We start from the raw sequence: 16,228 nt of genomic DNA, 5'->3' as shown, positions 1-16,228 counted from the left end.
AATTCTCTCTACTATTATTCTGACATTTCACATTCTTAAAATAAAGTGGTGATCCTAACTGACCTAAAACAGGGAATTTTTACTAGGATTAAATGTCAAGAATTGTGAAAAACTGAGTTTAAATGTATTTGGCTAAGGTGTATGTAAACTTCCGACTTCAACCGTACATCTTTATGATTCACAGAATGTCTCTTTGCACTGAAACCAAATAGACTGCACATATAAATATTTATCCAAAGTGATAATATTAAAAAAACTGAGGCATAGCTTACATGCAAAGAGTTTATTTATGAATAATCTGCAATGTTATACAACACTAGCACACTGACTGTATGTATGCTCATTTTTAAATGATCATATCATGAATACAGACAAACATGTGGCTCCAAAAACAGAGTTCCCTTTTTACAATACAAAAAAAAATACCTTGCTTTCATTTTAAATACTTGATGTACATTTTTGGAAATAAAATATGCATTATATGAAATATAACAGCTGCTTATTGGGTAGACTATAGTACCAAATGCGATTATATGCAAATACCTTTCTCTTCGTAACACCTTCTTACGTATATCATGCAATAACAAAAAGAAAATGGCTGCCTGTATGCGCATACAAAAAAAGCTGTACAGACTTTGTATGAAAATAGAAAACATCACAGCAAGATATGCAACGATAGTATCTATGTTACAAATAGCTTGCAGTACAAAAGGTCTATGAGAATGACCATATAATGATAGTCCACCTGGAACCTAGCCTAGAGTTCCACGGCAGAGTGTTGGTAGGGTCAACCATAGAATTCCAATGATTAGAAGTAGAATCATACTTAGAATTTGAATCATTCTTATTCTATGGTGTCAACATTATCCTGTGCTTGATATCAGGACTACAGTATTACAAACTCAAAGCTCAAACTGACTTCCTGCTTATGCATGTCTTGAACCAGATCACGCAACCTCCATCCATACCACGTAAGTTCAATCAAGGGGTAAAGATAATAGCAGTATGTTTGTAGCAAACGGGCAAAAATATTATATATTGAAGTCTTTATACATGGAAAACTGTTTTGGTTCAGAACTTGGCCTAGATCTTTCAACCAGTACTGGTTGATGACGTACACTGCCTTGCATATAGTCTAATGTGATATGCAAGTCAGTTATTTGAGCAATAACATCAAGGTGTATAACAATTAGTTAACTCTTTAGTGAAGAGCATGTAAATACACAAATTGCTATGCTTTGCCAGCTTACAAGGCGTTTGATATGTTGAACGTTTACATGTAGCAGGTTAATGAATTAACATTTTATATATCAGAATAGTTGTTTCAAAGATATAGTTTTGATTTCCATAACATATATTTCATTATTATTGCCAAAATAACACAAAGAATGGTCTTATCCATATACAATTAACGATGAATTACAACATGTCCGGTTGAAATAAGAAAATGTGCTTACTTATTAAAGTACACATACTGTATGTGTTAAACACAAATAAACATTGGCTATGTCCCAAATGGCACCATATACCCTATATCCCTCAAACTCAACTCTGGACCTCGAAGCCAGTTCGGCTGCATTTTTTCATTGTTCCCCTCTAATCAGGGACTGATTTAGACCTGGGACACCAGGTGTGTGCAATTAATTATCAGGTAGAACAGAAAACCAGCCAGCTCCTGACCTCATAGGGTAAGAGTTGAGTACCCCTGCCCTATATAGTCCACTAATTTTGACTAGGGTCAATAGGGCTCTGGTCAAAAGTAGTGCACTATATTAGGCATAGGGTGCTATTTGGGACGCACACTAATCCACAGAAACAGAAGTGTATACAAGGCACACTGAGATCGTTATGTCTATCTATTATTCCTTGCAAAAAAGCACTTTTGAAAAAATTTGATATATTCACGTGATATCTCAAAAATGGACTTATGTGAGCAAATGAAATTGCACGGTTAAATATAAACCTCTTTTACATTTTAAAATATACTTAAAATATACTTATTTTTTTTGTACAGTATGAGGATTGATTAACAAAAATAAATACATTTTGTGAAATGAAATGCTGCTGCGATTGCTGATGCTGAAAGAACAAAATCTGACCCCTCACACACCACCCTGACACATTCTTGACACAACCTGAAATAGTCTGGATACACCATGGCACAGTCATGTTGGGGGATGGCACTAAAAATGAAACGAAACGGTCCTCGCATTCACCCCTGAGGAACACCTCCAATGGTGAACCACCAGCAACACACAGACAGTTGACACAGGACCAGTGACGTTAGTTAACAGTGCAACCCCTGGTGCTCTTGGTACCAAATGGTACAGATTTAACACAAGGATTTGTAATGAGATCAATGTCTTAGGCCCTATCTCAAAGACCGTAGGGTCTCGGGGGCGGTTTGGGATTGGGACTGACAGTACACAGGCTCTCGGCTGCTCTCTCAAAGCAGCCCCAAGAGAAGCCCTGTGCAACAACAGTATTGCTCTGAGTGACACTATAGTCAAACACCACAGTGTTTTATATCTAGCCTGATCCCAGATCTGTTTGTGCTGTCATGCCAACTGTCACGCCAATGACCATAGGAGTTGGCAGGACAGCAAAAACTAATCTGGGACCAGGCTATTCTCAATCTGATCCAGCCAAACATAGAATTACATTCTTGGCCAAGCCACACACATAATAACAGGCAAGATGTATCTATTGATAATAACATCTCAAGAGTATAGCTTTCAAAATCAGATTCTTCTTCGACATATAAGTTCTCAACACAGGTAAGAAAATATACAGTTCAGCAACAAACCTCACAAAAGTATGTTGGAATAAAACCTTAAACCTCTATAATTATTATTTATATTTGGTGTGCGTAGGTAACACTGATTGTAATGCGAGACGTTTGTCTTTTTGTGGTTTCATTTCATAGTAACTGTTTGTTTGAAAAGCAGAAGCACTTCTTTACATTCATTTCCCAACATCAGGCCTCTAGGAAGGAACCACAGTGCTGTTGTATTGGGATTTGGGAGACAGTTGATGACAGACATGCAATTCCAAGAAAACCCAGGCTGCGTCCTATATGGCAGCCTGTTTACTATACAGTGTACTACTTTTTACCAGAGCCATAAGGGCCCTAGTCAAATTTAGTGCACTAATGACTAGAAGCGTCTGGAAGGAGAGGAAGATGGTGAAGAGGAGGAAGAGGAGGGTGAGTAAAAGTATGAAGGCCTAGGGCCTCCCGAGTCGCGCAGTGGTCTAATGCACTGCATCGCAGTGCTAGAGGCGTCACTACAGATCCGGGTTCGATCCCGGCCGCGACCGGGAGACCCATGAGGCGGCGCACAATTGGCCCAGCGTCATCCGGGTTAGAGGAGGGTTTGGCCGGCGGGGATGTCCTTGTCCCATCGCACTCTAGCGACTCCTGTGGCTGGGCGGGCGCATGCACGCTGACACAGTCACCAGTTATACAGTGTTTCCTCCGACACATTGGTGCAGCTGGCTTCCTTGTTAAGCGAGCAGCGCGGCTAGGCAGGGTCGTGTTTCGGAGGACGCATGGCTCTCGACCTTCGCCTCTCCTGAGTCTGTACGGGAGTTGCAGCGATGGGACAAGACTGTAGCTACCAATTGGATATCACGAAAAAGGGGTTAAAAGTACAACAACAACAACAAATCTGAAGGCCAGAGGGCTGATGGGTCCAGGTAGTTCTCTTGTTTGGCAGTCGAGAGGCCATTGGAGCACCAGGACAGAGTCAGACAGACATATTATAGGCTGTTGCTGTTGCGTAAACAATGCTTGTATTGGTGAAAAGGGGGCACAGTGCTTGGGGGGGTCATGGGGTGAGATGACGTTTGCGTCCTTATTCCCTATATAGTGCACTACTTTTGGCCAGGGCCCATAGATCTCTGGTCAAAAGAAGTACACTATATAGGGAATAGGTTGCTATTTGGGACACACACAAAGGCATTGACTGAAAAGTTGACGGATGGATGGGCGGATGGAGCGGTGACCAAAGCCAATTCCCAGATGTCGAAGGTATTGATAGAGGTCAGAGGTTACACTCGCTCCACTCGACTAGGATCATAGGAGTCTGAGGAGAAAAAGAAAGGACACCAATCACAATCCAGAGATTCATGATGATGATTCCATTAGCTAAAAGTTCATTCATACACAGTAATGAGAACACTGGGAAATCCTAGTCTGGGTGCCAGTCTGTGTGCTATCATGCCAACTCTTGGTCACTCATTGCAATGCCAAACTGGCAAGAACATAAACAGATCTGAGACCAGGCTAGGAAAATCCATCTTATCTAAAACAATGTGTTTCAGTGAGTCACAGTGGTCTTTGTGGACTCCCAGTTCACACACACACAATGGTTTGGCTTGTCCTTCCTGAAAAAACCAACCCAGTAAACAGTTATATCATACAGCTGGGATAACAGCTCGTTTCTGGAGTGGTTTTATGGCCGGTTCTCTCAGAGTTCTGATATAAAAACACCCTATTGTCCACTTAAGTCAAACTGCCACTAAACCAACCAGAGCAAAGGTTGCATCCCTACTAGTTTATCTGAGAATGTTCTTAGTGTGTTTTCCAGCAGTATTCATCTTTAGAATGTAATACATTTAATTCTAAATGCAACTGCTATCACTCATTTGCTAGGATAATAGCTCCCTCTTGTGGCACACATGCCAAAACCAAACTCCCTTGTACAATTAGATTGTGATTTTCAAGCATTTATTTTATGCGTTTAAAGCACTTTAAACTGTAGTATGAAAAGTGTTATGAAATAGTTATTATTTAAGGCATGTATGTGTGTCCATGTTCCTACTGTACCTGAGAGCAGCTCGTCGTCCTCTAGGGTGGTAGAGGAGCCACAGGAAGACACACTGAAGCTCTGGGGGAGGGTGATCTCTCTCTTGGCCACCGTGCCGCTACGAGCTTTAGGGATGGGCTTGGGGAGGAGAGGAGGTTTCATAGGTCTGGAGACCGGCTCTGGCCTAACCGCCTGTTGGACATCTGGCTTTTTACTCTCCTCCTCCTGCTCCTCTCTTTTCTCATCTGACTCTATCACCTCCTCCTCCCCCTCTCTTGTCTCCACCTCTCTTATCATCTCTTGCTCTTTCTTCTCCATCTCTATCCTCAACTCCTCCATTTCCGCCCTCTCTCTCTTCTCCTCTGCCTGCCTCATCCCTTCCTCTGGGTTTACATCATTCTCTGGTTCTGCCTCTACCACTACCTCTGTCTCTTGTTCTGGTTCTGCCTCTACCACTACCTCTGTCTCTTGTTCTGGTTCTGCCTCTACCACTACCTCTGTCTCTTGTTCTGGTTCTGCCTCTACCACTACCTCTGTCTCTTGTTCTGGTTCTGCCTCTACCACTACCTCTGTCTCTTGTTCTGGTTCTGCCTCTACCACTACCTCTGTCTCTTGTTCTGGTTCTGCCTCTACCACTACCTCTGTCTCTTGTTCTGGTTCTGCCTCTACCACTACCTCTGTCTCTTGTTCTGGTTCTGCCTCTACCACTACCTCTGTCTCTTGTTCTGGTTCTGCCTCTACCACTACCTCTGTCTCTTGTTCTGGTTCTGCCTCTACCACTACCTCTGTCTCTTGTTCTGGTTCTGCCTCTCCTAAACTCCTGACACAGATGCAGGAGACTGAGAACACCTCATCCATGTGGGTCATGCTCTCTGTGCAGCCAGGTGATATGGAGGAGGGGGACGAGGAGAGCCTGGGGGAGGCACCATCACTACTGTGTCCCTTCCTCTCCCCACCACCTCCCAAACTCAGCACGCTAAGGGCCAGCTCCTTGTCTCGGGTCATGGGCAGAGACAGGGGCAGGCTACTGGGAGGGAACTCAGGTAGCTCCAGCACCATGGAGGGGTGGCTCTGGCTCTCTCCACCTCCTCCAGCATGTCTTTCTTCATATACTGATAGGCTGTCATCCTTACTGGGTCCTCCTCCAGTCTCCTCTCCCAAGGTCAAAATGGATACCTCTACCTCCATCACTTGCTCGTACTGTCTTCTCACATGCTGTGTCTCCCTGTCTCTGTCTTTGTGTTCGACCAGGCCCAGTGATTCCACAGCCTGTGCTCCTTCTGGACGGGGTTCCGGGGTCTCTCCCCCAGTCTTTGTGTCGTGTTTGTTCTGTTGCTCTCTGTAAGGCCTGTGCTCCTGTGTTTCACCTATGCCAGTTTCTCCCTCCTCCTCTCTGTGCTCCTGCCTGTCCTCCTCCTCCTCTCTCTTCTCCACCACCCCCTGCAGTGACTCCTCCTCTCTCTCCTCCTCCTCTCTCTCCTGGCCCCGGCCCTGCAGTGAATCCGGGGCTACGTCTATCCCCAGTATCCTGGCTGCTCTCTGCTCCATCGTCTCGTTCTCAGGGATCTCCTTGGCACACTTCACCTCATATAGATTACTCAGGTCCTCTGTGGGCATGGTGTTCGCCTTCTCCTTGATCAGCAGGGTCTCCAGGTGTCTATCTGCCAACGTAGCCTCGTTACGCCAACTCAGATAATCGGAGCTGACGCTGTATCTGTAGTCGCCATCCTTGAAGGCGAGCGCTGCCTCCCAGGTCAGCCTGCCGGGTCGTGGCGACCCCCGTGACCCTTCACATCTGGGCGACCTGCTATTCTCACTCAGGGCCCTGCGGATGTTCAGATTGGGCTCATGGCCTCTAAATCTGGGTGGCACGACGGGCACGTTATCCGTCTTTACCTTCCTCTCCTCCTCCACTACTTTAGTGGGGCCCAGCTCATCCTTATTACTGCCCTCACGGATGTGCGCAACCTCAACCTGGCTGTTCTTGGCTAGAGATGGTTTCTCTCTGCTCTCCCATGATAGCTGTATGTTCTGACATAGTTCCTCGTGGTCTAACGATGTGAGCGGTGTGAATGGGGGGCCACAGTGTTGGTCCTGCACTCCAGGGCCCCCAGGGGCCTCAGTGTAGACGGTGAGCCCCACGTCCCTCAGTAGAGAGTCCTTGGCGACATCCTGCTCCTGCCTGTAGGTCAGCCTGGGGTCATACGTTTCCCTGGGGTCACCTTGTTCATTGTGGGTTTTGTAGTCTCTGAAGCCAGTGGGCTCTGCTAGGGTGGCAGTGGGCACCAGGTCCTCTCTCAGCGGTCTGGGGATGCTAGTCCTGTTCTGGGGCTGGGGCCTGGAGAAGGCACTCCTCACCTCCCTATATTCTGGGTCTATAGAGGAACCAGGGCCCCAGCTGTCTAGTCTGGGCCTGATGCTATGGATATTGTTGTTGGGTTTGTTATTCAGGCGCTGGTCTGGAAGGCTAACTGTCTCCCTCTCAGAGTCAAGAGGGGGAGGGACTATGTGCTGATGTTGTTGTTGATGTTGTGTGTCTTCTCCGCTCAGCTCCATGATGTTCCTGTACACCTCGTCCAGGTCGTCTATACACTGGTCCACACTGGGTCTCCTGGGCTGAACCTTCTGTTTCTTCTGGACCTGGTCTAGTTCTACACCTGCAGCCTTGTTGAAACATTCCAGCTCCTCAATGGCGTCCCACGGCCGCCGGCTCACTGGTTTCAGCAGGAACTGACCAAACGCCACCTGGCCCTGGCTGTTAGCGTTGATATCATCTGGGGGTTTGGTAGTGGTGTTGGAGATGGTGTTAGTAGCACCAGTCTTCCTGGATGTGGAGGTCTGTTGGTCTCTCTCCTCCACAGATCCAGAGGGTGGAGGCTGGGGTGGGAGTGATGGAAGTGACAGGGGCTGGGCTGGGCTGATACTGAGGCGGGAGAAGGCGCTGTTGCTGGAGGGGTGGAGGTTCTTCTGGCCTTTCATGGGGTAGCCCACGCCGTAGGAGGCGGACACGGAGCTGCAGTCGGTACTCACGCCGCTCTCTGTGGTTGTGTCTGAGGCCAGGTGGCCTGGCTCCTGCCCCCCCTGCCCCCCCTGTCCTCCAGGGGAGATCTGAGGCTGACATGTCCCCCCCGTACCCTCAGGACCCTTCACCGCCACGGGGGAGCTGGTCTGGGTTTCCTGGTTCCTGTACTGGTCCCCGGGCCAGGATCCGGCATAGCACAGCTCCTTGTCAGCACTGGCCTGGAGTGACCAGGCGTTTACTATTTCCTTCCTCAGAGGACCCTTCCTGGTGCTTCTCATAGAGCTGAAGCTGCTGGTGTGGGAGGGGGGTTTGAGACCCATGTCTGATAACGACTTGCTACGGAGGCTTTGGCTGTTGTCTGATTGGACCACAGTGTTTTGGTTGTCTTCTGTGGCGAAGACGCTGACGATTGGCAGACTACTTGGCAGATTGGCAGGCATCTTCTCGTTATTGTTCTGGTCTGCTGCGGAGGCTGAGTCTTTATTGGTTTGTTGTTGCTGCATGTGGATGGGGACAGACACCAGGCAGAAGATGGTCTCACTGTGAGACTTCCTCTTAGAGTTTCTGTTGTTGTTGTCTAGCCCTGCGTCTCCTGGAACTATCTTCTTCACCTGTGTGATGGTTGTTTCCGAGAAGCCCTGGTCTGAGCTGGAGCTGTGACGCACCGACGAGGCCGGAGCCGGAGCCGGAGCCGGGGCTGGGGGCTGGAAGGCAGAGAAACAACCTGGGTTGTTTTTGGGATTATACCTGTTACAGTTTTGGTCAGTTGCTGCTGGGAGGTTATCTAGTGAGTCAGTCTCTTTGTGCAAATCGCTGTGCTGATGCTTCCACCGGTTATTCTTATTGTCATAGTCGCTAGAAGACCTCGGCTTTGTCGGACTGGCTGGATCTGACGTGCTGGAGAGTGGCGGCAGGGCCCCCGTGGAGGCGGGGGACAGTAAGGCAGTGTCATCAGACGAGTGGTCTGACACGGTGACACTGGGAAGCTCGGAGGATGTGGAGTTACGGATGTGGCGGATCTTGTCGGTGTCCGTCATGGAGTTACCTCCGCCACCTAGAGACGAGCTTCCTCCCCCAGAAAGTTGTCGGACACGTGGGTCGTTGAAGGGGATATACTGGATGCCAGGACCCAAGCCCGGCTGGTGCTGCTGCTCGCTGTAGCCAGGGTAGAGCTGCTTCCGGTGGGGCACGCTCCTCTCTCTGAGGGGCTCTCTCTGAGGCTCCGGCCAGGACCCTCCTCCACCGGTGTGTCTGCTACCGAACCAGGGGTCCGGGGTCCCACGCATCTGTTGCTGCTGGTACACCTGGTGGTACCTGATAATAACAAATGATAATGTATTTATCTTCTACATTGTATATTACATTAACATTAATTTGATCATTTAGCAGATGCTTCTCTACAACAGAAAAGAATCTCAAAGCGCTTCAAAAGCAAAGTAAACAAGCAATATAAAATCATGAGTAGGCTAGTTACAACAATTGTTACCTGTAGTTCCCTGGGACCTCTCCATAGCCCCTGTGACCTCCATGGCCCCCTCTCATAAGCGGAGCTCTTTTGGGGGGATATGATGGGGGAGGGATATAACCCGGAGGATCCGTGCCGGACCCTCCATCCTGTGTATAATAGTCCAGCCTGGGGTCACCCATCCTGGGGTGGGGGAGGGGGGTTCTGTCCCTGGCCTGGGGCTGTGGGGTTGATGCTGCTGCTGGGTCTCCTGACAGCGTCTCAGAACTCCCCCGGGTCTGCTGGTGCACCTCGTAGGACGGAGGCCGTAGGGGACGGCTGAACCGGGCCTTTGGTACCAGAGAGGCCTGGCTAACTTGACTGACCTGGCTTAGCTGGCTGGCCATACTAGCCTGACTGGAGGGTCTGTTGTCGTTCTCAGACCACCTGTCCCTGTCCCCTGTCCCGGCCTGGTTGTGGTTATATCTGCTGTAAGGGTCGTGATGGGACCCTGGGTGGCCGTTGACCTTCCTGTACACGTCCTGCCCAGACCCAACAGACCCAGACATGGCCACGTATGGCAGGCTGTCCGGCGGCAGCATTCGGGGCAGAGACTGGGACTTCCCTTTGTTCCTGGGCCCCATTACAACCACAGCGCCATCCGGTGTCCGGAGGTGGCGCTGCTGCAGCTGCTGCTGCTCCTGAGCCTGAGCCCATCTAGCGCCCTGACTGTCTGATAGCTGGCGGGCGAAGCTGACCACGGCGGGTCGCCACTCGTCCGTGCCCAGGCTCTGACACTTCCTCTCCACGGCAGCCATCGTCCACTGCTGCAACGCTGCCTCTCTCTGCTTGGAGCGGGACTGGGCCTGGGACTGGACTGCCCAACGCTGCCTCTCACCCTGCTGGCGCTGATCCTCTGGGGGCACCTAGACAGACAGAGGACCACAATGGAAATCAGTCTTTGTATAGGTCTCAAATGACAACCTATTCCCTATATGGTGCACTACTTTTGACCAGGGCCAATGGGGAATAGGGTGCCATTTGGGACACGCATTTTGATATTTTTTTTGTCATCCTCAATGGTTTTATTTATCATTACACTATTACTTTTAAAAGGTCAAATAAACAAATCACAGAATGAAATCACCTCCTGTCTCTGCGGCTGCTGCTGCACCCCCTCTGTCCTCCTATAGCCTCCCCCTCCTCCAGGCTCTCTGAAGTCAGCGTAATCCAGGAGAACACTGAAGTCCTGGCCTCTCCTCCTCCAGTAGGACACGTCTCTGTGGCCCCTGGGCTGGGAATACACTCCCCTGGGCCCCTCATAGAACCTAGAACACACAGAAGACAACACAGTATTAGAATCTAGAACACACAGTATTAGAATTTAGAACACAGATAACACAGTATTAGAACCTAGAACACACAGAACACCGCATTAGAACCTAGAACACATAGAACCCACAGTATTAGAAACTAGAACACACATAACCCAGTATTAGAATGTAGAACACAAAGAACACAGTATTAGAACCTACAATACACAGAACACACAGTATAAGAACCCAGAACACATAGAACACACTATTAGAACCTAGAACACATAGTATTTGATCCTAGAACACACAGAATACAGTATTAGAGCCTAGAACCTAAAATGCACACTATTAGAACCTAGAACACACACACAGTAATAGAACCTAGAAACCTAGAACACACACAGGACACATTAGGAATAATTCTACGGCAAAGATGTCATTGAGGCCCTCTTCCACTGGGGGGAGTCAGAACACTACTGGTAGAGGAGTAGAGGCATCAGTGGTCTGTCTCTCCCCATCTCTAAAGGCTAATGTAGAATGGAAGGGTTGCTGCTGAGTGCCCAGTAATAGAGATACACAAGCATACTACAAGCAAACTCCCAGTCCCTGGATAGGATATAGGTCTAGCTACAGCTATTTCTGGATATTCCTACTGAACATGTAAACAAACATGACATGTGTGCACCCTACAGTCTGAGAGAAGCTGATTCTCCATGCATGATCTGATCTGCTTTTTTCATGTTCTGTCTGTGCAGTCAGCCGTGAGAATTAGGTAGGTTCCACTGAATCCTATATCTTATATTATAGCCTAGTTAGCCAATCGTAAGTGGATAGCATCTGCACCTCCTAGTGGAAATATTAGGTATATTCCATATTTACCTTCTAAAACTAAGCTAAAAACACCCCAGCAACAATCATTGTAAAAAGTGTCACGCATATGATTTTAATGCTTACATTTTCTAATCAAATGCACTGTTTGCACTTGAGGCAAGGGTAAGTTATGCAGGTTGAATTATATTGCCTAATATAATCAATGTTACCATTGTGTAATATTCAAGGTCAAATCACTGTTCTACAAGCAAATATCAAAAACAACAAACATCAAAAACAAAGCAAATTAACAAGAATTCTACATTTACTGAAATAGTATATAATTGAGTGGCATTGGGCACTGATATCATAGAATTCCATATAGAATGAATGAAGCTATAGGATCTCTATGACTGATGTACTGTAGGATATTGAACGTCCTGTATCTACTGAGCTATACAATACACAAACCTCCAGCACTGGTACTGCAACTAGGCTACTTAAGCTGACAAGACGTAAGGACAGACGAAAGAGTGTCTCTGTACAAATCCTACATTTTAACACCAAGGGACATTCCCCCGGAAAGCTTGCCATTGCATAACTGCTCAACTGAACTAAGAATAGCAGGCAGCATCTCTTCTCCATATTTAAATGCTGCGTGCATTATTAATGTTAAATGAGTTATATAAAGAAGGTTGTGTAGCGACGGAGGGGCTATCGATAGTCTACTACTGGGTTTTAAACAGGCAGACGTCTGTCTGCATGCATCCCAAATGGCAATATGAAAATGTATGCACTCACTAACTGTAAGTCGCTCTGGATAAGAGCGTCTGCTAAATGACTAAAATGTAAAATTCCCTATATCGGTCATTCTACAGAAGTGGTGCAAATTGGGGGTTGGAAAAACATTGACATTGCCGTTCAGGCTTCCACCATTTAAAAGTAAGCTGGGTGGGGATTCCTATGGGTTGGGAGTGATCAGATCAACCAATGATCAGAGAGCATTGTCTTCTTCAAATTGGGTTGCCTATGGTTTGTAAACCAAAGACTAAGGTAATATCCAGGAGCCAAGACCAAGAGGGTGGGCCCTTGGGCCCTTTCTTCAATTGAAGAAACTCAAGTAAACTTGAGTAAAGTACAGTACAGTAGATTACAGTACAGTAGATTGCAGTACAGTAGATTACAGTACAGTACAGTACATGACAGTACAGTACATTATAGACGTCTATGTTTTGACCAAATAGATGTAAATGTTTGGGCTCTTGGAGGGTTGGAGACCCCCTGCTGGCTATGCATCTTAATACAGTACACTTTTTCATGAAGTGTGCACTTGTTCACTACCCACATGGTGGTCCTCTGTAGCTCAGTTGGTAGAGCATGGTGCATGCAAGTTTATAATGGAGATAGCCTCAATGGTGCTGCCTGTGCTGTCACAGACGCCACAATGGCACAGAGACAAAGATGAGACCTCTATATATCTCTATGGTGTCAATTGTTTCGGTTGGGACCATTTCGGTCTGGACATAAGTAACATATGGCTGGCTATCTTTCATTTGGACAGATGTACATCCCAGCAAATATTTTAGTCCCAAAACCTACTTTACTTACAGTACCAGTCAAAAGTTTGGACACACCTACTCATTCAAGGGTTTTTCTTAATTTTTACTATTTTCTACATTGTAGAATAATAGTGAAGACATCAAAACTATGAAATAACACATATGGAATCATGTAGTAACCAAAAAAGTGTTAAACAAATAAAAAATATATTTTAGATTTTAGATTCTTCAAAGTAGCCACTCTTTGCCTTGATGACAGCTTTGCAAACTCTTGGCATTCTCTCAACCAGCTTCATGAGGTAGTCACCTGGAATGCATTTCAATTAACAGGTGTGCCTTCTTAAAAGTTAATTTGTGGAATTTCTTTCCTTCTTAATGCATTTGAGCCAATCAGTTGCGTTGTGACAAGGTAGGGGAGTATTCAGAAGATAGCCCTATTTGGTAAAAGACCAAGTCCATATTATGGCAAGAACAGCTCAAATAAGCAAAGAGAAACGACAGTCCATCATTACTTTAATACATGAAGGTCAGTCAATACGGAACATTTCAAGAACTTTGAAAGTTTCTTCAAGTGCAGTCGCAAAAACCATCAAGCGCTATGATGAAACTGGCTCTCATGAGGACTGCCACAGGAAAGGAAGACCCAGAGTTACCTCTGCTGCAGAGGATATGTTCATTAGAGTTAACTGCACCTCAGATTGCAGCCCAAATAAGTGCTTCACAGAGTTAAAGTAACAGACACATCTCAACATCAACTGTTCAGAGGAGACTGCGTGAATCAGGCCTTCATGGTCAAAATGCTGCAAAGAAACCACTACTAAAGGACACCAATAATAAGAAGAGACTTGCTTGGGCCAAGAAACACGAGAAATGGACATTAGTCCTTTGGTCTAATGAGTCCAAATTTGAGATTTTTGGTTTCAACCGCCGTGTCTTTGTGAGACGCAGAGTAGGTGAACGGATGATCTCCGCATGTGTGGTTCCCACTGTGAAGCATGGAGGAGGAGGTGTGATGGTGTGGGAGTGCTTTGCTGGTGACATTGTCTGTGATTTATTTAGAATTCAAGGCACACTTAACCAGCATGACTACCACAGCATTCTGCAGCGATACGCCATCCCATCTGGTTTGCGCTTAGTGGGACTATCATTTGTTTTTCAACAGGACAATGACCCAACACACCTCCAGGCTGTGTAAGGGCTATTTGACCAAGAAGGAGCATGATGGAGTGCTCTATCAGATGACCTGGCCTCCACAATCACCTGACCTCAACCCAATTGAGATGGTTTTGGATGAGTTGGACCGCAGAGTGAAGGAAAAGCAGCCAACAAGTGCTCAGCATATGTAGGAACTCCTTCAAGACTGTTGGAGAAGCATTCCAGGTGAAGCTGGTTGAGAGAATGCCAAGAGTGTGCAAAGCTGTCATCAAGGCAAAGGGTGGCTACTTTGAACACCTTTTTGGTTACTACATGATTCCATATGTGTTATTTCATAGTTCTGATGTCTTCACTATTATTCTACAATGTAGAAAATAGTAAAAAATAAAGAAAAACCCTTGAATGAGTAGGTGTGTCCAAACATTTGACTGGTACTGTATTTCTTGATATATTAGATGTTCGGTAGTGACACTTCTTAAAAATACATGAAGATTTACCAACTTGCTTAGCAGACAAACTACTCACAATGTGGCCATGCTGGAGAGGGGTGCAATCCCATCACCTGTTGATATTTGTAGGGGTGTGGCTTAAGACACATTAATGCTAGTCTTTTAATGTGTGTGTTTCGGTAGTGACATCAAAAGGTGGGACAGCATTTTTTAGAGAAAGATGTTTACAAATAAATAAAACGACTAATTAGATCAGTATCTTTAAATGTAATAATAGAAGAACTGAAGATGTTTTATTGAAATAATAGCGTAAAAAAAATCTCTAATCATTAATTGCTTTATTTTCAAACATGATGTTTAGGAGTCAAGGTTTGGGACAGCCACCTCTCAATAGATATAGGTGTGTAAACAATGACTTTGTACTATATTAATTGAACAATATGCTTGTTATGGCATTCGATTGAATTAGAACACATCATGGGACTGCAATTTGTTCCACTTCTGTAGAATCACCCGTATAGTGCACTTCCTTCGTGCACTATAAAGGAATAGACTGCCATTTGGGACATCTGTCTGCAGAACTGGGCATGCTCAGACGGATGGTGGCGCTGGAGTCTATCAGCAGTAGTAGCAGCAGTTCTAGTCTGTTTACAACACAACTGTCCCATGTGGCAGATTAAGACTCCAGAACACATTACCCCGACTCCCTGTCTACTGGCTTTACCGGAAAGGGAGGGAGGGAGGGAGGGAAAGATCAAAAGAGAGTGGGAATGGGAGAACTAGGGAGGTAAGAGAGAGAGGGAGAGAATCTGTGGTGCAACATCCCAATGCAGAACTCCTATACTGACTGATTCCACCTTTGCATGACTCTATGTGCTAAACAAGCTCCCTGCAACAGACCAACTGTATGATTAAACAACAACAACATGCAAGCAAGAGATGTCAAGATTGCATGCAATGATAAAAACAATGGAAAACAACACTAGCATTCCAAAAGATTAAGCAGACACACACACACACACACACGGACTCACCCGCTATCTTTCGTGAGAGAATCGCCCAAGGAGTGGGTGTCACCTTGGTTACCGCTGTCGGCTTCCCTCCTCTGTGGTTGGCTGTTCCTGTCCCTCCATGCATTGTCGGTGTGACTGGAGGAGTTGCCTTTGGTTGGGGCTGGTGGCTGGGGCTGCCTGTTGTTGTTGTTGCCGTACACATACACCCCCGGCGCAGAGTCTATCTCATACCCGTTCACCGTTCCGTGACCACCACCGGACCGGCTCTCTAAGATCTCCTGGCGGCAGGAGGAAGGGTCGCCGTAACGCTTGTTATCGTAGGAGGACGGGGGTGTGGGGGAGACTGCAGTGGGGGCGGTAGCGGTGTTTTGGGGCAATTTGTATCCATGCGAGATAAGCAGGTCCTCCACGCTGTACATGGTCGCATTTGTTTTGCTGGTGTTGTTTTTGGAAGGGGGGCGGGTGGGGGGTAGGGGGTGGCGTCACTCAGACCTGGTTGCTAGACGCAGCGACATGAGCCTGAGCACAGCTGCACAGCTGACTGGCCATCACTGGGAAAACAGGAGAGAAAGAGAGATAGAGAAAAAGCGAGGGGGGGAGGAGAGAGAGAGGGAAGGTGCTGTTAAAACAATTATCTCTCCGTCTCCATATC

The 16,228-nt window shown here is 46.7% G+C and overlaps 1 protein-coding gene across 1 annotated transcript; it reads right to left on the bottom strand.

Moving 5' to 3' along the window:
• Positions 1-276: 276 nt before the first annotated feature.
• Positions 277-15,995, bottom strand: jcada (junctional cadherin 5 associated a; the record flags this gene model as incomplete). Its single annotated transcript, XM_084151694.1, has 5 exons — positions 277-4,085; positions 4,829-9,144; positions 9,317-10,200; positions 10,422-10,602; positions 15,598-15,995. The coding sequence occupies 5 exons, from the start codon at positions 15,993-15,995 to the stop codon at positions 4,051-4,053; spliced, it is 5,814 nt and encodes a 1,937-aa protein (XP_084007820.1). The 3' UTR covers positions 277-4,050.
• Positions 15,996-16,228: the final 233 nt, after the last annotated feature.

This window comes from Coregonus lavaretus, assembly GCF_964263955.1.
Source record: "Coregonus lavaretus genome assembly, chromosome: 34".
Taxonomy (NCBI): domain Eukaryota; kingdom Metazoa; phylum Chordata; class Actinopteri; order Salmoniformes; family Salmonidae; genus Coregonus; species Coregonus lavaretus.
This window is presented reverse-complemented; position numbering and strand designations above follow the sequence as displayed.